Source organism: Terrapene carolina, unplaced genomic scaffold (assembly GCF_002925995.2).
Source record: "Terrapene carolina triunguis isolate 2854851 unplaced genomic scaffold, T_m_triunguis-2.0 Scaffold30, whole genome shotgun sequence".
In the NCBI taxonomy this organism is placed as follows: Eukaryota; Metazoa; Chordata; order Testudines; family Emydidae; genus Terrapene; species Terrapene triunguis.
Window position 1 is genome coordinate 1602084 of NW_020664381.1, and position 24195 is coordinate 1626278.

Genomic DNA, 24195 nt, shown 5'->3' on the forward strand with positions numbered 1-24195 from the left:
AACAGCAAAACTTCAGTAGGCCTATAGTGCACCTAATATCCTATGTAAAAAATTGGCTAATGTTGGATACTTCAGAGCCAGGTATAACACCCACATGATGATGCAGCTAATTAGGCAGTGCTCTACCATGGGGGAAATTTCTCCTTCACCCCAGCTAGGGACCAGCTTATGCCTTGGACTGTGAGGCTCATTAACTCATATAACTGTAAATACTGGCCTCATTCAAACAAAGAAATTGTATCTTGTTAAAATTTAGGAGGGTGTTTCGTGCACATGAAAGCAAGGGGGTAGCAGCATTGGCTGAGTGGATGGAACTAGCTGTAATATAGCAGAGCCTCTGCAAGCTTCTTTATACGGCTCTTGCCAATGTACGTCAATCCTGATCTGTTGCAAACTAGCTCACCAAAATCTGGCCTTCACTCAAGCAGGTGTGTCAGTTATAATATTCTCAGAGAAGCCTCTGATTTATACCTAAGTAAATCACTTCACTTCCTTGTTCCTCTCTCAACTCAGCTCTAAATCAGACAAAAGCAGGACCTCCCCCACAATTTATCTTGACTGGGAAAAAAAGGGCAGTGCAGCAGTGGTGGCTGACTGCACTGCCAAACTGGCAACACCACATTCTAGGTTAGATTTATGTCTCTAATTGCCTGAGTCAGGAAGCAAGTGCTTCCCTTTACCAGCTGCGTAACAAAAGAGCCACATAGCTCCACACAACCCCTGCTGGCTGGTTATCTGAATTACACTAGCATTGGGGTAAGAGGAAGAGAGCATGTGTGAGTGGAAGAAAGCTAAAGGTGGGGTCCTGAAGGTATCATGGGGAATCATCACAGGATAGAGATGTGGTGAGAAATGCAACATTTCTAAGGTGATATTTACCAGTTTTGACATTTTGATAGGAGATAATGTTCTTTCCACAAGCTTCATAGCTGATCTTCACTGTGTATTTTATACCTGCTTCCAACCCGGACACATCCATTTTCATTTCTGTAGTCTCCATACTTCTGAGCAACTCTTTGCCCTTGTACACTTGTACTTGGAACGTGTGGTTCAGAGTAGAATTTACACTCCAAGATACTTCAAAACTGCTGCTGGTAACACTGATGATTCGGTGGTTTCCAATTGAAGAGAGGTCTATAATAGCACAGGAGAGCATCATCAAAAGTGAAAGGAACTTTTTTTCTAAGAGATGATGTACTCCAAATCCATTATATACATATACTGTTTTGATCAATAGAGTGAAATTGCTCGTTGCAAAATAAACGACCAGATTCTGCCATTTTTAGATTGAGTAATATCGTACTCCACAAGTAGCCCCACTGGAGCCATTAGCTATACATTTACAATTTGTTTTCCTTTTTTTGTCTCCAGGATTTGTGACTGATCTATATAAATACAGATACCTGTCCAATAAAACACTGGCTTGAATGACAGATGTAAATGCAATCTCAATAGTACTACTCATAGAGTAGAATACCACTCAACTTGAATAAGGGTTGCAGAATTAGGAATCAATAACTGAATTCAATACCTTTGGAATAATTATCATATATACTATATGCATACATGTTATTGTAGCCATGTTGGTCTCAGGATATTAGAGAGAAAAAGTGGGTGAGTTAATATCCTTCACTGGACCAACTTCGAGCTAACAAAGGACCTGAAGAAGAGCTCTGTGTAAGCCCAAAAGTTTGTCTCTCTCGCCAACAGAAGTTGGTCCCATAGAAGATATCACCTCACCCACCTCATCTCTCTCTATATGCAGGTACTCTATTTATTTTATAGTTTGCTCTCCCAATACACTTCCTCAGCCAAATGCTACCCATCAGGGCAGTGTAAATCAGAGCAGAGCTTGGATCCTAGTTTTCATGCAGACACTCAACATAGAATGGAAGACTGTGGCATCAGTCAGTCACAATTTCAGTTCTTTTTATACTGATTGAACTTCCTAAGGAAAAGGGAATCAAAGTTTTTTTCAAACCAAACAATGTGGGTGCCTGTTTCAATGGAAAGGACTTGTTCCCAATCATTCAAGCCAGTGGCCCATCAGACAGATATTTTTACAAATCCTAGAGGCCAAAGACATAATGCCTATTGCTCTAAAATGACTGATTTAATTTCTGTCACTTTATGTTAAATTTCAAGTGGAGGACAAATATGAGGGTCAAAGTCATAATAACTGATAGTCTCAATGAACTAGACAAAAGGTCACTTCTTAAAACTTTCCCCTCTGTAAAGAAAAAGAGGGGGAGATTGTTAATGGGATTGTAATACTGCTCAAGTGAAGGAATTAAACTGGGTAACAGAAAGGCTAATCTATTGGGGGTCATTCTTAGTACTATCCCTCAGCTGGCACTGTAGACATTGTAACTCAAACAGCCTTCAGGACAGAGGAGATTTAATTGGTGATGAACTTAAAATCAAGAAATATTAATTAACATCCAAGGTTACTTATAGCATTCTGAAACCAGTAGATTTATTAGCTGTTGATTTACTTATAGCGATAGAACTATTGCTTGTACTAACTGGATCGTGTGGTGAACTTGGAGTAGAGTGTATCATATTAAGGAAGAAAGGGCATTGTTAAGCAATTAGACATTCCTAGCAAAACAAATCCAAATTAAACATCATCCACATTTTCAACAGCTCATAAGACTAAATCAGTGCAATGTAAGTAATATAAGTGGAAACACAAATCAGAAAATTTGCTAAGGCCCTGATCCTACAGACACTAACCAACGTGTTTATCTTTAAGCACGTGAGTAGTCCCATTGAAGTCAGTGGGATCTAAGCATGTTTAAATTCTTTTCTGAATTGTGCCATAAGGAATAATTTCACCCATCACTGATTTGCAGCTATGTCTGACGTGGTACATAGCAACAGTTTAACAGCTTAAGCTTAACATTACACAACAGTTGAGGACCGTAACAAATACTGTATGCAGCTGAAACTGCAAATGGACTTTAAGTATGCAGAATGTACTTACACATATTTGCATTTCCCGAGGACCCCGCTGATATGTATTGATAATGCATGACTGGATCAAAGAAGTTATCGCAGGTTGAAGCTGAGGCTTTGGCAGATGGATTTTGGGGCTTTTTGGCAATTGGCTAGGTATGGGAAATGGTTTGGTATTGTGGGATAAAGTACATGGATGGTTTTGCTAAAATGATCAGCAGGGAAACAGTTAACAGGCCGATCCTATGCCATCTTCCACTCCCAACTCCATCATAAAGGGCAGAGAGCACACTGTGCTCCAGAACGCCTTTGCTAGCACACAGCCATTTAAAGTAGATTAGAGAACATTCCTCAGACTTCTGAAAATCAGGCCCATGCTTCCTACCTTTAAATTCTTTCTGTGGCTGCCTAGAATCCCTGTCCACATGTTCATGTTCACAGGTGCAGTTATAATAACCTTCTAAATTTATGCAAAGCTCTGATCTGGAACAAGCATTGAGTTCAGCGTGGGAACATTCATTTACATCTAAGGAGAGGAACACAGTTTTTAGGACAGAACTTACAAGTATCTTGAAAGCAGCACAGGACTTTACCTGCAGTCTATAGCACAGGTAAGGCCAGACTATGTACACAATTACAGCAACGTAAATCCATCGGAGTTACTCTGGATTTGCACCAACACAACTGAGATCAAAATCTGGCCAGCAAGCAATTTCAAAGCACTTACTGTAGAAAGAAAGATTTGCTATTCTCAAAGCTAATGCCACAATGAAGCAATTGCATATGTAAATTATGGAAAGTAGTTTGACTTTGGAAGCAGTTCATGGAATGGGACCAACCCAGTGTCAGTTTTATGCATTTTTCAAGGAAATGCAAAAAAGTCATACAAGAATGCTAGTTTCCTCAGTCCTGCTCCTCTATTCTGTCTCCCCACCAAGAGAGTTCATCCCACAACCACCCTCTTCATGAAGTCTCTGTCACTCTCACCCCTTCCAGCTCATTGCCTTGAAAGAAAAATATGTATTTTATTGTTACCTCTCCCAGCCCCTGCATTTTGGCCACAGAGGGGAGTGTGGGAATGCCTCTTGGGACTGCAGTGTTACCACCTCCCTTGAACAACCTTTGATCCAATTATAACTCTCCCATAATTTATTTTTAAGATACTATTTCCAAAATTATTTTGACTCTCTTACTATTCTAGGGCATGAGCCAAAACCCACTGAAGTCAATGGGAGTCTTTCTATTGACTTCAGAGGGAGCTGGATTGAGTCTTTAAAGCATTATTTTTCAAACTGCGTTTTTATGCCAAGTAGTGTTTCGTACTGCATTTTTGGAGTTTCAAATCTTCAAATACTTAAATAGCAATGTTTTGGTAGATAGATCAGATTTAGGGGACTCTAAGAAAGTGGCCTAAATATAGGGGCTCATATACCACAGGGATGTGTGCACTCCAAATATCTAGACAAATCATATTCTTATTTGATCATCCAAGTTATCTGCAGTAACACTTGCAAGAAGCTTCCAAAATACAAAGCATTCTTGGTTTCAAAGTGCCCCATGAAAGTTTTCATTAAGACTATTACCAATTTAAAATGCCTTCTACTGTGCCACAAATTCAGGCATGCTTTTCTTTTAAGTCTAAAGATATGCTACATTATGAAAGTATATTTCTTCTTGAGTGACCAAGGGAATCCCCCACCAAAATGCAGATTTCCAAATAACTACTAATTAGAAATTTCATTTGCCACAGAGTGGGTATCTTAGACACCCAAATTTACAAAGTTTCACTTTATATTTCCCATGGTCAATGGAGAACCATAGGGCTAAAATTCTGAGTGACTGAAAAAGTTTCCCCGAGAGACAGAACCATAAAAAATAAAAACCTTGAACATCTATGTTGATAACTTCATACACACGCTTCACAATGCCTTTCAACAAAGAAGAAACTTTCATTAGTGGAGCTGGCTGATGTAATCCAATCAGAACCTGAGATGCTAATGTCCCAGCATATGTTTCTGCCTGAGTAGTCTGGATATGGTACACTGAGGAATTTAAGGGCCATAATGCACCAGTCATCTGTAAAAGAGGTGAATAAACTTTTATATCTGATTTGTTTAGCAATACAACTATACACCAATGAGGTATAACCTATCCAGTGATTATTATACTAAAAAAAATTAATACTAAACTGAACAGAACAGAACAAGCATTAATTCAGAATTCAAAAACAGGGAAAACAAGCAGTATTTTAGTTTGAATTTGTGTAGCGTGAACATTTCTATTTCTCTTATTGCATAGAAAAGGATGCAGTGTGATAACTGCTAGACTAATGAAGGAGTTGAACTCTTTGTCAGACCTAAAAGCTTTGCCGGGAACACATAAGAAAAGGAAGGTCTGGTTGTTAAGACAGGTCCTTTTTGAGTGTAGTACTTAATAACAGAGCCTCAATAACAAAATACTTATTACAGGCAGGGCTGGTAGCACTGCCTATTATTAAAAGGACCCAACACTTCCCTTATAAGCAACTGAAAACAGAGTCTTATGACTCTGCCAAAATTCAACATTTGGGCTGAAATTTTCCACACTGGGTATCTGCCTCAGGATGATTTTTTTTAAATGTTTCTGCCAGAATGGTTCAGCTGTTTCCAAGGATGAGGCTAGAGGGAAAAAAATTGTTTTGCAATGTTAAGAAAATGTTAACAACCTTTTCTTTGAGAAGTAGTATTGCCCCTTTGCTTTGGAGCAGTGACTTGAAATTTAGCAATGGGGTGATTTTTGCATCAGGGATGCCTTTTGTTCCCCCTGTGAAAATCCACCCAAATTTGAACAAGTTATAAGCCTCTTAAAAATCTGTTTGTACATGCTCAGTAGAGACTTGTTAAAGCTTAGCAGCTAACACCTCGGAAGATTCCATATGTCCTGGGCATGCTTCAGTCCTTCACAGCTCCTAGTGAGGACAAGACTGCACATGCACCATCCTAACAAAGCGACTGAGCTTGTTCAGAAGCTCATTGGATCTTTCCCTCTAACAGCAACTGCTGTTTACTCCTGGAGTTAAACTATCAACATTTGGGGGATTCAGAATCTAACTGATATCTTGATCCCAGTTTCACAACTGGCCCTTGTTTCCAGAATGAGTCAAGCCAAAACCCCAGATCTGAAAACACCCAACTTTGGAGTTCTTTAAATCCAGGTCTAAATTGTGTCTCTGAAGTCCATCTCTGCTTTTAAGTGGGGCTTAGAGGCAGAGCAGATGTCACTGGAGTAGAAGGAAAATTAGATCTTATAACATAAGAACTTTAAATTCCCTTTCAGTGTCTTAAGAAATGTCAAAGGAAACTGTGAAATTGCTGTTACTTGAGATATGCAAGAGTAAAACTGGCATTCACCTATTGAGAATGCATTAGGAAAAATTAAATCTATCCTGCTATGATACGGGGAAGTGGCTGGATAATAAGGTACTGCCTAGCACCAAGAACCCTTCCAGCCCAATGTAGCTTGGCTGTGTTGGTACTGAGTATCAATGTCAATGCAATGAGAGAAATAAGAACATAAGAGCTTGCGGTTCTTTGTATCTATACGTACCATGGCGTGCAAAAGGCGTGAATGATTCAAAAGTCTTGGATCCACTCTGCTTAATTCATTAAAATCTATTTTCACAAGGACTGACACATTATACCAATATTTTTTCAGGTTTCTCTCTGAAATTGAACAAATTAAAATATAAAAGCATTTGGGGTCTGATCCAGAACAAATTGGAGTCAATAGAAAGGCTCCCATTGAATGCAGTGGGCTTTGACTCAGTATCTGTGAATGTACTATGTACAGCTATCATATATCAAGGTATTTCTCATGTAATCCAGACAACAGAACTGGACAGGGAGAAGAATTAGAGCAAGAAAGTTCCACCAAATCTTCAAAGCCAGTTTTCAGGGGCTCACAGATTCAATATTGAAACCAATCATCCTTGAATTGATGGAAATCAGATTAATGTATTATGCTATGAAGATACACAATAACAATTGCTTTGTTTGTCCTCATCTTCAGCAGAAAAAGTAAGGCTTACTCCTTTTTTGGAGGGAGTTTAGAATTTGTCAATAACATACCTTCTGGTAGAGGATCCACACAGCCTGTTCCTTTGGATGAATTACAGCATTTTTTAAGTCCTGGACAGTCAGTATCAAGTGTGCATGAATAGTTTAATGAATCCATTTCCTCCTCTGGACAAACACCAGGTCTTGAGGCAAATTCATTGGATCTGTTCAATGCTGTGTAATAAAAACATTTAACAGCAAAACTGCATGTGATATTTGGTTTCTTTAACATTGTGATATTGAATCTAAGGGATACATCTCCTCATAGTCCTGGGTGAGGGTCTCTTCTTGGGGTTGTCCTGAGGGAAGGGGGGAGGGGGAGAATAGCAACTTAAGACAAGAAGTGTTCTGTAAAAAACTGTCAGCATCATCAACATTTTCTGATTTTTGTGACTTTTTCCATGACATTTTTATCAAAATTTTGAGTTAATAGAAAAGACAGGTTGCAGTAAATGAAAAAAAAAAAATAAAACTTTGCATAAAATATGGAAAATGGAACATTTCCAGCAAAACAGAAATAACTTGGAAATTTTCATGAGGTCACTTTCCTGTTTTTTGACCAGCTCTAGTCCAAACAGAATGAAATGTAAGGGTCAATAAACAGCAGAAAGGTGAGACATTCTGGGTTTTATCCCCACCAGCTCCTTCAGTTTTTATAATCTAAAATATTACACAGGGATGGAAATGGGTGTTTTCATGGGGATAAATTCTGCTCTCAGTTACACCACTGCCATGCAACTGAAAGCTATAGGGTTATCTACTAAGAAAGGAGAGCAGAATTCAGCCCATAATTTGTAACCATTTAATTTCTGGGAGTTACATGAGGTTGCTATTCTAAAACAGATTTAGCCAAGAAGAGGGTGGCTAAGGAAGAATATTACCACTTCCTAAGTAAAATGCACATGATTTTCCTGGCTTCATGCCAATAATTGGTTCCACTCTGAGGAAGACTGAAAATATTTTCTATGATTTAATATCAGGCTTCTCTGAGCCTTCCCTTCATACACTCCTGTCAGACATAGGCCCAACTGCTGCTCATCTCCACTAGTCTTTCCATGTTGGGTCCTATGGTTTCTCTTTTCTTCTCCATTCACTGTGCCCAGTGCTTTTTGGTCTCATTAAGTCCCATTCTGCTGCGTGGACAATTTACTTCAGCCAAGAGGAAAATGAAAATGATTCCTGTGATTGTAGCCAAAGATGTTCAAGTGATGAAAAATACATTCACCATAATTGAACTTCTAAGGAATTAAATGGACACTGCCAATTTTTAATGGGGTTTCAATTTCTCGTATCCCAGTGTGCCGATTAAAAGTAAAATTTTGATTTTTCTGTCAAGTGGGCTATAATATTGAATGAGATCTTGTGTCTCCACTAAATATACTCCTTTAACAGGCTAGTGATCTTTATTAATCAAGATTTAAAGTGAACATATGTAACCTACTGGTGGATGGGTGTTACAGGTCCACCTCTTTGTTAATCCACAGAGAATAGGAGCCTAACCACAGCTAAGGAGACGTGGCTTTTTAGCTCAAGCTGCAGCAGCTCAGACTTTTAGGTCTGGAGGACCCCAGTTCCACCCCCAGTGTGTTGGTGATAGTGTCCATCATACATGTGCAAAATTACATATACATCATTTGCAGCACAGTTTCTGCAACTGGCCGAGCAGTCATAGTAATTGCTTAAAGATATTTCCAGCTATGGCCATGTCTACACTAGTGAACTCAGAGCAGCACAGCTGTACCGATGCAGATGCGCCCCTATAAGATCGCTCATGTAGCCACTCTGTGCCGACAGAAGAGAGCTCTCTCCCATCGACATAACAAAACCACCTCCACAAGCAGCAGTAGCTCTCCCGCCGACATATCGCCATGCACACTACCACTTCTGCGGGCGAAACTTATGTTTTTTTCACACCCCCAGCAGCATAAGTTTTGCCAATATAGGGGATAGTGTAGACATGGCCTTAGACTTCAAACTGGTCATTTGTACATTCAGTTACCTACACTGTCCAAGTAACTGGCATGCAAGTTATTTGCACATGCAGTTTTGAAGATTTGAGCCCAGAATTCCTTAGACTTATTTAATGGTATTTTGTTCTCAATATGTACAAAATAAATATTTGGGTGTTTTAGTAGAGCTGTATGCAACCTGGCAAAGAGCTACGTGGATTTAGTTCTATAGTTTGCTCCAAAACGGCTGGCAGGGAACCAACCCTTAACATTTCAATTGAAAATTAGTCTCCAACAAAGGTGAACCTCCAAGGTGAACCCCAGCAGCCCTACTCCCCCAGTAAATATTGGGTTGCTTTAGCTCATGTGTCTTCAGAGAGTGCCCTGGGAGTTTTGCAAGGGAGGGGCAGATATTTTGGAGAGAGGCTGGCTCAGAGGAGAGAGGTTCGCCAGCTTGAGAGAAAGGATTGGTTAAAACACTGTACTGGGACTCATGAGCTACAGAACTAACTCCCAGCTCTGCCACAGACTTCCTGTGTAATCATGGACAAAGCACTTCAGTTCCCCATCTGTGAAAGAGGAGCCTTTCTTTCACCTTTTTCTGCCTGGCCTATTTGAATTGTAAGTTCTTTGAAGCAGGGACTCTCTCTCACAGTGCGTTTGTACAGAGAGTAACACAATAGGTCCCCCAATCAAAGCTGGGGACTGGCTTCTGGTCGGCCACCTCCCAAGCACCTCCTCTTGGGCAGATGTGGCTTCCCAGCATTGTCTCTCTTTCCCCTCTTCCATGCCCTTTGTGAACTTTATCCAGTCCTTTTTGTGACTAACACCATGCCCCCTCCCCACCCCCGGGAGTTTGCTTAATAACAGAAACAGTCCAAAAACAGTCTTCAACACTCTCCAAAATAAATCCCTGCACCACAACCCAAAAGTTCATACTCCTGTCTGGCTCTTCTACCACATACAGAGCTCTTCCCGTGTTTCAGTCTGCGTCCTTGCCAAAACGTCACTCCCAGCCTTTCCTAGCAGGAGCTCAACCTTCTAGCTCTGGCTTCCTTCTCCTGCCAATGTCTCCCCTGTTCAGAGGGAAAAGACAGCATATTACACTGCTCTCCTTCTGAGAGCTCCTCCCAAGTGGCTGAGGCTAGGTCTACACTACAGTGGGGTTCCGACCTAAGATACGCAACTTCAGCTACGTGAATACCGTAGCTGAAGTTGCGTATTTTAGGTCGGCTTACCTGGCGGTGAGGACGGGGGAAAGCCGACCGCTGCTGCCGACTCCGCTGCGGCCTCTTGTCGAGGTGGATTTCCGGAGTCGACGGCAGAGCGATCAGGGATCGATTTTACCGCGTCCTCACGAGACGCGGTAAGTCGATCCCCGATAAACCGATTGCTACCCGCCAGATCGGCGGGTAGTGAAGACGTAGCCTTAGAGATAGGGGACACACAGCCCTGCCCCACCCTACACTACAGAATTCCTGATCCCACACCCTTAAAGAAACAGTGTCCTGGGTTTTCTTCATCCAACTATTAACTCCCCAGGACTGCTTCCTCTCTTCTGGCTTTGGCCATTTCCTGCACCTTTGCTCACTCCAGTGTTCCAGGAACATGGTCTTCAGGCTCCCTCTGAGCCTAACAGGCCAATACACCCCATTACAGGGACCTATTGTGCTATATGCTACAGTAATACAAATAATAATAATAAGCTTCCCAATTCTGCAAACTACTAAAAGCCAATGTTTATTGAACTTTTCTGAGCTTGGACTCAGAATTATGAACCCATCAAATCCTGAAACCAAGGCTCATTTTAAACAAGTCTGAGGTTCAATATAGCTATTTCACACAGTTCTTTTTTTAGCATGTGAAACTGCAGCATAAACCATTAATGAGTCATGTGCAAGCAATGGGAATGCCATTGAGTTCTGGCTGAAAGCCATATCATCCATTAATCTAGAATCTAACGGTCATAATTTTTACATCAGCAGAGAAACAAAGATGGACTCACATCACATTTCTGTCTAATCATATAAGACACACTTTAAAATCAATTTATTCTCTCTACTGTAACTATCATGGGAACAGTCACCCAGAATTAAGCCATCTGCAAAACAACATCATACTATCCGGGAGCAAACCAATGGTCTCCTGTCAATAGAATTATGTATAGTCTTTTCTTCTTCGATAACTTTACACAAATAATAAAGTAGAAATGCTGTTTCCATTGCCTAGCAACCAAAAGCTTAGTTACAAGCTTATTGCATATAATAACCACAATTTCTAGTTAGGCAGGAGAATCCTCTGGGATAGAGATGCTAAGGGACATAATTAGCTTAGCATTAATCTCTCTCTGTCTCTCTACTTGATCAGGACTCATAATATACAGTTTTCTCCAAAACTTCCCTTACCCTATCATCCTGAGATGGCTTGAGGTTGTGGTATAGCATAAGATCAAAGTACTGCAACTGTCACAGGGACCCAAATGTGGACTAACAAAGACAGATTGTTATAGGCAGGGCTGCTGGCATCATCTATTATTAAAGTTGCCAACACTTTCCATTATAAGACGCTGTGTTTTCAGTTACTTATGACTTTGCCATACTTTAACTATTTGGGATGAAATTTTCATACCAGGTGTCTGCCTTGGGCTGATTTTTTCTTTTTTCTTTTTCTTTTTTTTTTTTGCAGGGAGTGGGGTGAGGGGGATTTTAACCAAAATAGATCAGTAACTCCTGAGAATGAGGTTAGGGAAAAATACATTGTTTTTCCCATGTTAAAAAATTCTGGCAACATTTTCTTTGAGAAGGACTAGCACCTCCATGCTTTGGAGCAGGGACTTGACATTTGGCAGGGGGCCTTTGTGTCAGGAATGTGCCTTTTGACATCCCTGGAAAAAGCTCAAATTTGGCCAAGTTGTAAGCCTCTGAAGAAAAATGCACTTTGCACATGTTCACTAGAGACCTGTAGAGGTCACAGCTAGTGTCTCTGAAGGTTCCATCTGCACAAGAGCATGCTCCAGCACAAGGCTGTGCAGGACTTTCCCTGCAATTGCTACTCTAGGCTGCTATGGGCCATGCCAGGTCAACCTTCCTGCTCTATCCAGTGCTTTCAGTGACACCCCACCCCAATCCTCCAAGAAGCATAGAGGAGAAAGTTGCCTGATACAAATCCAGAAAACAAGAGCCAGACCAGGGTGGAAGGAGAAGATTAGATAAGGAGCCGTGGGGGAAACTAGGACTGGAGTTTTGAGGAGGGCGGGAAGGGAATTGGGGCCTGAGGACAGGGAATGGTTCTGGCTGAGCAAGGAGATGGGAACTGGGAGCCAGGGAGGTGGAAGTCTGCTGCAATCTTAAAAATCAGAAAGGTTGCCTGTGCAATCTTAATGCGGCCCCTTTATCTATTATGATACAGTCTTTAATTACATGATCATATAATAGTTTTCCACGGGACTCCTGCCTCAGTCAGTACACAGAGTGGATAGTGCTCACTCACTTAATGAGCAGCTGTTCAGTATTTTCTTCTACTGTCATTGTTCAATGTGTGGCTTATTTACTGCACACTATTTACACTGCTCTGAAGACAGAAGTATTGATTTCCTCAGGGGCTTTTCTATGGCGCTCATTACTATAGCATGAGTGCATCACAAATATTAATTAATTTACTTTTGCAACACCCTTGTGAGGTGGGTGGGATATTAATATCCCCATTTTACAAATGGGAAACTTAAGTCAAAGAGAGATTAAGGTCAAAAGTATCCACTACTTTTGGGTGCCCAATTTGAGAGGCCTAGGACCTGATTTTTCAGAGTATGTAGCATTACACAGCACTTCTTATGTTCAAAGCGCAGCTCCCATTGACTACAGTTGCAGCTGTGAGTATTCAGCTCTTCTGTAAATCAGATCCCAGGGTCTCAAGTCAAGCACCCAGAAAATAAGGAACACACTATTAGTGACCACCTTTGAAAAGTCTGGCTTACGTGGCTTGCTCAGCATCTCATGGGAACTCTGCAGCACAGGAAGGGATAGAATCCAATTCTTCAGGGCAACATTCAACTGCTTGAACCATGAAACTATCCTTTCTCTTCCCACAGTCCCTTGCCTCGTTCACTACACACCTTCCAACTTCTATAATGACAAATAAAGCAGAAGTCCCATAGACGACAGTTTATTTTACTACACAACTCTGATTCCTCCCCAGAGCTGGTCCATCTTGTGTACTAAATGAGGCAGGAGTCCTGCGGAAAAAATAGTAAGTGATCATGTAATTAAAGACTGTTTTATAACTCATATCCACAAGGGAGCCAAACATAGATTGCACAGGCAAGTTTCATTCTGGCATTTCCTAACTTCTGAGTTCTTGACTTTGCCACCGTATTAATGTTCTTTTAACATCTTTTCTTGGGTGTATAATATTGTCACAAGGGTGCAATTAACATTAGAAGGAGCTACTGAAGAAACTAAACTAGTCATGTACTCTTAACCCCGCCCTCCACCCAAATGTTAAACAGGGAAAGCCTCTAGGCCTGCCTTCCCAGGCAAAGGATTTTGATTGCTTCTAAAAAGTAAAGATGGGAAAATGGCCAGGAATAGGTTTCACGTCAAGGCTAAGCACATAGAGAAAGCCACTGTGGATAACATCAGGGGGGAAAACAATAGTCCAATGGCATGCAGTGAAGTAATTCCAGCAGTTCCAAATGTCCTCCTTTCATCATTTATTTAAGACTTTGTCTAGACAGTGCATTACCATTCATAGAACTTATGACTAATGCCCTGAAAAGCAAAGTAAGATGCCTGAATATTCGAATGCCAGAAAACATCTAGAAATTATGCAAATTTGTTATCTGTTTAAAATACTCCCAAATTAACTTTAAAAAGAATAGTCAAAATTATAGCATGCCATAAGTAAACATTTCCAGAGTATAGGTGTGCTAATTAATGGCGTGGTGCTAATTAAAGGTTAGTTTGAGAATTGTATAGCTAACCAGTGCAGGCATTTTCCATATATTTTAATATTGGTTTTGTTTTTAAAATTAAGTATATCATGGTAGATGTTGTTTGCACTAACACTGCTGCATCTGAACTGTTCATTAAAGAAGCTTTTTGTTTTAAAAATATACATCAATTGCACAAGATATTTTTCAAAAGAGACTAGCAATTTTGGGTGCCTACATTTTTGAATGTCCAACTGAGGCTCTTTAAAAGGGCCTGATTTTCAGAAACGTGCATCCATCCCAAAACAGAGGCACCCAAAAATCACTAGCCACTTTTCAAACTCTTGGCCAAAATTGATTTTTGTTGGTTTGTGGTATATAAATAAATATCAACTATCCTTGACTGCTACTCCACCTTGCCATTATTTGGTTAATTTTTTACACTGTAGAAGTGGTTCTTGAAGGAGGGATCTGATCTACAGTAGTTTTCCACCAACCTGAAGTTACTGCCTGGAAATTTTGTATAACCAACAGTAGTTTTCCACCAGCCTGAAGATACTGTCTGGAAATATTGCACTCTGTGGCCAAATTCTGCATTGATTTACACCCTGTGGAAAACACTGAAGTCAACAGAATTGCATGAAGGAATAAGTCAGGGCAGAATTTGTGTCTCACTATGCTTTTTCCCCCTTAGATTATTTTGAGAAAAAGATGGGTTAACAAAAACAGACACCACTTTTATGTTCCAGTCATTTCCACTGAAATCTTACATTGCCAAAGGGTGATTTAATAAGCAATAAATGATCAACAACTTGCATAATGTATGATGTTATGGGATGGATTTTCAAATGCACCTAAGTGACATAAGACATTAGCAAAAATAACAGGAGTACTTGTGGCACCTTAGAGACTAAGAAGTGGGTTGTAGCCCACGAAAGCTTATGCTCTAATAAATTTGTTAGTCTCTAAGGTGCCACAAGTACTCCTGTTCTTTTTGCGGATACAGACTAACACGGCTGCTACTCTGAAATAAGACATTAGGGCTTGTATACACAAGAAAGTAGATAATGTTTTCACCCCTCAGCTCATAGAGAGCCGAGAAGCGAACCTGAATCATCTTTTAAACCAATTTAATTAAACCAGTGTAAAAGGCTGTGTGGACACATTTCGGTATTAAAGTGGCTTATTTCAGTTTAATTAACTTAAAGTCAATTAGGAACAGGTTAATTAAACTGAAATAAGCCACTTTTATCACCAAACTTAGTGCCCATACAAACTTTTGCACTGGTTTAACTATATAGGAAAGTCACACCTTAAGTTATACCAGTTCTTTCTTGTGTCTTCAAAGTCCCACTGAAAGTCAATGGTACTTGTGCTCTCAAGTCACGAAGGTATGTCTACACTGCAGCTGGGAGCATGCCTTCTAGCCCGGCTAGACAGACACGCTCTCTCTCTCTTTGATCTAGCATGTTAAAAATAGCAGTGTGGATGTTGTGGCAGAGGCATCGGCCACCTGAGTAAAAGCCCACCCAGACACCTGGGTCCGTACTCAGGTAGCAAGCCCATGCTGCAAAGTCTGCACTGCTACTTTTAGCACACTAACTCAAGCCCTGCTAGTGCACATCTGTCTTCCCGAGCTGGGAGGCTGCAATGTAGACATACCCTTAAGTACTTTTGAAAATCCCACTCGCTGTCTCTAAGGAACTCAGTGTATCTGTAACCTTTGGGAGCTTTTTAAAATGTGGATTTATTGTTGACAACAAGCAGCCTTGTGCAAAATGTTCAACGTGGTCTGCCGGTAGGTGAAACTTATCAGATTTGGAGTTTTGTTATAAACCAGAAAGTCAGATCAGATTCAATGAAAGGTTCACTGCATTTTCCAACTTTTCAAGCAAACCTGGGACAACTTGTGGATTCGTGAAGAAGTCATGACATCAGGCAGCCATTGCGTAAGTTTTCCTTTGAATTTTTAGGTTCATTTGAACTCAAAATTCAAAGCACAACTTGAAGATGGCCGTGAAGTGCCATGGCTCCAAACTCAAGCAAATATTAAAATAAGTCCTTGTGAAATTAAATCGGCGTGTTTCCAGCAGTCCTAACTGATAGCCCTGTAAAATGAAGTCATTCACAGAACAGGTATAGCACCAGGCAATGACTGTGCAAGCTACTTCACACTGCTCTACTAATGTGCATCCACCCTGACACATACAAAGACAAGCTGTAGGGGTGGCAAAGTAACGCGTTTCCAAAATGGACATTTTGAACCAAATTTACCGATGACCTATGCCAACTCAGCAGTTTCAATGGACTGACACCAGCAGTGAACTTGGCCTTTTGAGTCAAAATCTACAGTGAATCACCTAACAAAAGGAATATTTATTTAAATAATTATTATAATACTTACATAAAGTGCAATAGAACCCAACTTGTTCATACTCTTCACAGCAATCTGTAAAATTCATAATCTCAGGGACTTCAACGATGCGATACTGAGTTTTATAAGACGTCTTAGGACAAACCATCCATGGAATCCATCCTCCACAAGAAGTGTGTTTCTCATATGACTTTTGGTAGGCAACCATTTTAGACACCATTTTAGTCATGCTATAGTTGCACAGATGGTAGCCTAGCAAGGAGAGGCCTTTTTCTAAAAATTTTTTAAAAAAATCAGCGTTAATTGCTAGCACTACAGAATGAGTTTCCTTCAATGTTTAGATGTAAACTGGGCTATGATCTAGGAAAAAAAGCCATTTAATGAATGATTAATTCTCAGAAAGGCCATTACTAGGAAGAATGTTACTGGAGAAAGTGGACAGATGAAGTTTGCTGATGGCTATTAGTAGTGGGAGTTGTTTTGGTTAGTAAAAACGATGCAGTTTGTGAGAAGCTCCAGATAATCATAAATGCCTTGAGAGATTGGGCAGAACAATGGCAGTATAACTTGGATAAATTTTATGGATATTAACAAAATTAGTCTAAAATTCACATGTGAGCTAAGGGACTCGGAACTTCTATGATTTTCTGAGGGAAAAAACAGAGTTCATAGTGTCTGGAAACATAGAAATCAGAGGTGGGAGAAGCTCATTAGGTTTTTTATTTTTCTCTTGTGTGCTTCATCCCATCTTATTTTCAATGCCTCAACAACATCCTTTGATAGACTATACTAGAAGACAAGAGCATAGTGACCCCACAACATTTGGAGACATCTTTCCGCTGACAAGCATTCCCAGAAGACCATGTCACTGGACTTTCTGTTTTACCCTTCTAATTTTTTAGTGGATCATCAGTGTAAATCCTATGGATCAGACCTCAGCTGTTATAAATTTGCACAGCTCCACTGATTTCAGTGAAGCTATGCCAATTTATACCGAGGCCTAAAATCTGATCCTATATCTTTTGAGACCTGAAATCAGTTTAGATGAGGTTAGATTTAACCAGGGTAAAATGGCCTCCATAAAGGCATGTGTTAAGTTAAGCCTCAAATCCCTGCTGCTTAGGCCCTGGCCTTGATCTTAGCAGTCATCTTCAAAATCTTAAACAGGCCTGCTGTAGAAGGAAAGCAACAGAGGTGAGCTAGCACGGATTAGTGGGAGGTTGCTGATGAATTGCATTGGATGAGCGATCCATAAAACGAAAGACAAGTTTTCCTTAATAACACAACCCAAAATTTGCTGACAATCAGAGGGACAAATAACTTGAGAGAGAAGTGTTTTGTTTTTATGCTGTCTCAAGTAAAGGCTTAGTGGTGATGCTTGGCTAAAGTCTTTGTTATATTAAAGAAGAAGTTATGAAGGATACAATGATAATGTGTCTCAGTGTATTATAGATCATTTTATAAAAGAGGATCATTTCAGTCCTCAATCCTGAAAAACCCTTATGAATGTGCTTACCTTTACACACGCAATGGGACTACTCATGTGAGTAAAGTTCTGCATATTCAGAAATGCTGGCAGGATCAGGGCTTTCCTGAGGATGGAATTGGTATCTATAGTATTTTCAGCAGATTTATTTCAGATTATGAGAAAACCATTTTAAACATTCAAATACTTCATTTGATAATAAAAAACAACTGACTTATCTGAAAAGTTTAATAGGTGAATCCCAATCACATGCACCAAAATGAAAGTATCAAGAGGGAGCATTAAAAAAAAGGTAGACTAGCAAGTCAAATGAAATATAGTATTTAATTAGAGTAAAATTGTAAGTAATTTTATTTAGGGTTGTGTGATAGACAACATGATTTCCTCTTGAGATTTTACAAAAATGGGAGGGATGAGGTTTGGAAATGTGAAAAGACTAATCAGATAAACACATCTATATTGGTATAACTTTACACACAGAAAAAGATGGAAGGGGCTTTTAATAAGTTAAATGTGAAGTGGATACAGAAATCAAAGTGTGGTGGGGCTACACCTTTCGGGGCTCTCGGAGAACTGTGGGCAGCCAAACAGAGAGAATGAAGCAAGAGAAGCATGTAATCAAAATATGTACAGTACAAATGATTCAAAGATGACAAAAAATATAGATAAACTAATTCAGTGTAAAAATTTTAGATGCTGGTCCTTATACATCACATTTTCAAACACACACGCCCCCCAAAAAACATGCTCACCACATTTGTTAGCAAACGGTGTCCTGTATTTGTGCGCACATAAATGTGTAATTGAAAATTGGTGGGTTCGTTTTTAAGAGGTCTCTTTGGAAAGTTGGAACCCAGGGCCAGATCCTCAGCTAGTTTAAGTCAGTGTATTTTCACAGAATTCAATGGAGCTCCATTGACTTACATCTGTGGAGGATCTGGCCACAGACCACTTGTGTGATTGTGAGCAATTCATTTAATCTCTCTCTCTGCCTCAGTTCTCCAGCTATAAAACAGGGATAATGCTACCTGACTGGGGTGCTGTGAGCATAAATTAATTATAGCATTCAGATTTTACGGGGATGGAGGGGGCCATACATATAGATAGACAGAGTCTGCTCCTGGGTTTCATAGATCAAAATTGTGATATTCAAGAATTGCAGTGTTACAATTTAAAATGTTAGGATTGTGTGGGCTGTTCTGCATGCCCCCAGCCACCCCCATCGCCACGACAACAGTGCTCAGATCCCACTGCAATGAGTGTGGTATAAGAACCTGAACAGAATAGCACAATGAGATAAGAGGAAGGTTAAAGATACATATCCTCACATCCAGAGCTGAAAAGACAGTCTAAAGATATCATCACAAATCTAAAGCTTCCAGGGCAACCGAAACCAGCTTGGGATTTGTAGCAACATTCAACATATATACTGATATGAAATCTAGAAAGTAAAGTGGTACAGATGTGTGAAAACCAAGTGTAAGTATATAATTTAAAAGCACTGATGTCAGGCCAGATATATGCAATTCAATTTTATGGCTATTTCACTAGGCACGGGATGAAACTGCCAGAGCCAAGAAAGCAGGTTTGAGGGATTCCCATGAGAGTGTAGAAAGATGCACTTCTAAAGAGACTGAACCAAAGCTAACAGAAGCAAGCACAGTTCCAGCTTCTCCTTCTCTGAAGCTAGTTCAGGCCCACAGTGCAGTCTTATTTAAAATAAGGCTTGTTACTATGAGAGCTCGGTTCTCTGGGGACAGCAGTTTCTCCTGAGCACTGTGGCTTAGCACAATTTGGTCTGTTCAGCAAATTGGCATTCTCTGCTCATTAGCTCCCAATCAGCAGGAATTAAAGTGTACTGGATGTGTTTCCACCAACTCACAATTGAAATTACTAGCAAAGCAGATAATCATCTGAAGTTACTTCTGTTACATTAGGTCTGCCATCTTTGAGCATTTCAGCTTTCATTTTAGCAATCTCAAGCATGGGCAGGCAAAGTACAAAGCTATTATACTAAAGCAACAATAACAAAAGCACCTATGTGACTATTTTATTATAAGAGGTGAGCTGCGTTGGTTATTCAATATTCAGCTCAGACTCTGAATTAAGAATAGGCTGTGTTTTGATTTCAAGGTCAAGACCAAATCAGGCCTGGTATATGGGATCATTGTCAACTTTACCAGTGACAAAAACTTCTGAGCTCTTCATGCTAGATTTTCATCCCAAATTATGGAAATCTCACAAGATCAACTGCTGTCATGTTGGGCTGAAATTTGCAAGAATGCTTGAGATCTAAATCCAAACATGAACCAGAGACAAAGTCCTTAATTGCTTTGATGTGACCTACAATTAAACCCAAGGGGGTGGGTCCTCATCCAGGGGATTCAAACAACTGCTCTGTCTCCAAAATTTGAAAAGATTTGAATTAAAGGTTCTGTTTTCTAGGCTCTCATATCTGAAAACCTCAAACATTTTTTTGAAGCAAGGACAAAAAGATCTCTGTGTCTTCTGCCTTTCCCCCCTTCTGTAGGGGGATTATTTAAAATGTGATTTTTGGTAGCGTTATTGAGAAAAATCCATGTTTAAGTAGAGTGACCACACAGCAAGTGTGAAAAATCGGGATGGGGGTGGTGAGTAATAGGAGCCTCTATAAGAAAAAGCCCCAAATAGCGGGACTGTCCCTATAAAATCAGGACATCTGGTCACCCTATGTTTAAGAAATAGGTTATATATTTTGGCTGAGAATTTCAAAGCCACCGAGGCAATTTTTAAAAAATACAACAACAAAACCCCAGCCAAAAATTAAAAGCTGTTCAAATCTAAATAAATAATGAATTAGTCTAGAAATTAAGAGTAAACTAGGAATTAAAACTGGTGCTCCAAAGCCAGAAGTTTGCATGGTTATTTGGCTGGATTATTCCCATTCATAGTCGATAACTGAATGTGAGAGTTAAAGATGTGCCATCTACACTCTTGCCTTTGCCACCTCATACATCTCTAGAAGTTTGCTAGTTTTAATTTGTAGATACTCCTCAAGACAAAGAAAAGGATTTTTCATCAAAATCGGCACATGACTGAGTATAAAGCTGCAGTTTGAGCCTCTCTTTTCTGGCAAAAGAGAAATGACAGGTTTTTTTAATTGGGGGATTCTTATGTGGTCAATGAGACACAGCTGGGTTTCTGGAGAGCAGAAACAATCACTGGTTCATTTAGCATAAAGAGACATCTCATCATATCCAAACTACAATACCCAACATTTCTCAGCTGCGTTGTGTATTACTCACCTGTGAAGACATTTCCTTTCCCTTGGCCTGTGGCTGTCCAGAGAATGAAGAAAGAAATAACAGTGATCCTGGTCATTGTACCAGCAAAGATTGGCATCGTTCTTCTTATTTCTTTTTTCTCACAGAACAAAAACTCAGTTGTTATTGCATCCAGATTTTTGGAATAAGGAAAAATTTTCCTCTGTTTTTCTCCTTTGCAAATGGGTGATGACAACTGGCTTCTGAACAAAGAGAAAATCCAATGGGTATTTCACCTGTGTAGTCTCATTAATGCTTTCCCCATGGAACCCTTGCATCTCAATTACCGAGCCTACCAGTGCACAGCTTGAACCATCCAATGTAGTCATTTACAAAACAAGATGTTAGAAAAACTGCTGCACTGGTCCGCGTCTATCCTTCTGAGCACTAATCCCCTTTTGTGCCTTGAACATCAGACAGATGGGAACGATATCTCACACAGTTGACTGTACCTCAGCATTCATTTTAAACCCAATTTTGACTCTGGCCAAATCAGAGCTGATGTTATATTATAGTTCACACCTGGAAATTATTGGCCTCAGAAATTCTACCTCTGGAAGTCAAAGTTATTAAAAATAACCGTATATGTTAAAATAATGCTTCCCTCCTAACTTTAAGCTTCCTCACTGGCTGCTTTGGTTCCTCTCTCATTTTGTTGTGACCGCACTATCACCCATGTTGCTGCCCGAGTGAGAGCTAGAATAGGGTTGGGCAGCGATAGTGCAGGATCAGATTGTATATAAGCAAATTCGGGCATCCAGAACCCCTTTCTTTTCACTATCTAAAACAGGAATATAAATTTGCAAAGACAAATGGATCCACACTGTTCAAACACAATGTGCAAGCATAGAAATTGTTCTTTTATTGAAAAACAAAGAAACAAAACAAAAAAAACCCCACAAATCCTCACTAATGAAATGTTATAACTGAGATTTCAGAATGAAGCCTAGAAAGTTAGTTATGGTTATGATATGCCTACACCACACAAATATATTAATACATAAATACAGTAGAACACCAGAGTTACAAACACCAGAGTTACCAACTGACCGGTCAACCACACCCCTCATTTGGAACCAGAAGTACATAATCAGGCAGCAGCAGAGGGGAAAAAAAGCAAATGCAGTACAGTACTGTGTAAACTACTAAAAAAATAAAGGGAAAGTTTAAAATAAAAGACTTGACAAGGTAAAGAAACTGTTTCTATGCTTGTTTCATTTAAATTAAGATGGTTAAAAGCAGCATTTTTCATCTGCATAGTAAGTTTCAAAGCTGCATTAAGTCAATGTTCAGTTAACTATTTAAAGAACAACCATAACATTTTGTTCAGCGTTATGAACATTTCAGAGCTCCGAACAACCTCCAGTCCCAAGGTGTTCGTAACTCGGAGGTTCTACTGTAATGCCATATAGCAATAGTACCAATTACTACCAGTGCTTAAGAGAACCAGGTAAAGTTTCTTTGGTGACCACAACTGTGAATTTTCCAATATGTGTGTTTTTAAATCTCAGCCACAACAATGCAACCATACATCTTTGAACAATTACCTTGTTAGACCCCTCAAGTTAAATCGGTGTAGGCCTCCAGGGAACACGCAGAGGCAATGAGTGATTCAATAAGTAGTTTCTGAGTCAGTACTGAGCCAGAGCTCCAGCATAGTATTGAGGACACCTAGCTGCTGTTGGTGCTACCCATCTGTTTTGATGCATGAGATTTAAAAACTTAGACCAGGCTGGGGAAAAAATTCCCTAGAAAATTGAGACAAAAATGAAAAAAAATCATTTTCATCTAAACTTCCCACTGAAAATTTTGTTTTTTAGTGGAAACTCAAATATAAAAAAAAATTCAGCCAAAAAAACAATCTTTTGAGTTGGAAAGGCTCATGGGAGTTGTAGTTTGGGTGCCTCATGCTCCCATTCTTCTCTGTAGGCCAGGATCCCTAGTTGGACAACACCTCCCATGATGCACTATGGTATCTCCTCCTACAGAGGGGAGGCAGTGCATTATGAGAGTCCCTCAGCACCATACATCATGGTAGTCTGGCCAGGAAGCTCAGCCCAGCCCAGCCCACAGAGGAGAAAGAGGACATGAAGCAACTGAACTACAACTTCCATTAGGCATAATTTCCAAATAGAAATATTTTGGGATTGGGGTGTTCATTTTTTCACTAAAAAGCCAACATATCCTGCTGAAAGTAGATTCTTCGTGAAAAAATTTGTTTTGCCAAAAGCTCAATTTTCTGTCAAAAAAATGTTGACAGAAAATTTTTAACTAACCCTAATAAAACTTTAAGTCCTGACTTATGGTCATTAAAAACTCCATAGTACTTTTGGAAGAACAGAGAATGTTCTGCAATGTCCTGGAAAGATTCAAATGTAGGTAATTACATTCTGCCAACCTATATTTCCACTGAAGTTTCAAGTACATGTGGTATTCCTCACTTACTAACCTAGATTGTTGTATAGCAGGGGTCTCAAAGTCCCGGCCCATGGGCCATCTGCGGCCCGAGAACCTCCCCACTGTGGCCTGCAGAAACTTTTAATTAAGTTCCTTCATCTGGCTCTCATGGCTGCTGGCTGAGTGGCAGCAGGGGAGCCGGCAGGAGAGAGTCACATGCCCCTCCCCCCAACGTTGTTCCATCCTGCTGCTCCTGGGACCCTCCCGGGGTTGCACTCAGCAACGTGTCATTCACCTCGGGCAGCTCAGCTCCCTGCAAGCGGTTCCCTATCCCCGCTGTTGCTGGTGGAACCGCGGAGGAGAGACCCAGGCAGCCACGCTGCCAGCTGTCTGCTGCAGGCGGCGCCCCCCGCAGCTCCCATTGGCTAGGGGAGAGGGACAGAGATATCATCACTAGTTGCTGGGCAGAGTCAGCCATGGAGGCAGCATCATTAATTGCTGGGCAGAGTCAGCATCACTAGTCACCGGGTAGAGTCAGCAGGGGTGGCATGAGACCAAGGGAGTGAGGGAAAAGAGTGGGAAACGGGCTGGGAGGCGGCATGAACACCATCTTCAGTGACATTATTGGCCCGCTGGGAGGATTTGAGGACTGGCACTGGCCCTAAGGTAAACTGAGTTTGAGACCTCTGTTGTATAGTGTTGCTTTAA

At 40.3% G+C, this 24195-nt stretch overlaps 1 protein-coding gene across 1 annotated transcript in view; it reads right to left on the reverse strand.

Annotated features, from left to right (window-relative positions):
* Positions 1-23580, reverse strand: part of LOC112118283 (uromodulin-like 1) — a 65291-nt gene extending 41711 nt beyond the window's left edge. Inside the window, exons 1-8 of the mRNA XM_026650845.1 lie at positions 23540-23580; positions 21073-21293; positions 16333-16575; positions 7065-7226; positions 6544-6659; positions 4842-5034; positions 3344-3484; positions 880-1134 (exon numbers count right to left, since the gene is read on the reverse strand). Of these exons, the coding sequence (XP_026506630.1) occupies positions 880-1134; positions 3344-3484; positions 4842-5034; positions 6544-6659; positions 7065-7226; positions 16333-16575; positions 21073-21293; positions 23540-23580 (1372 nt within the window). The remainder of the gene's footprint in view (positions 1-879; positions 1135-3343; positions 3485-4841; positions 5035-6543; positions 6660-7064; positions 7227-16332; positions 16576-21072; positions 21294-23539) is intronic.
* Positions 23581-24195: the final 615 nt, after the last annotated feature.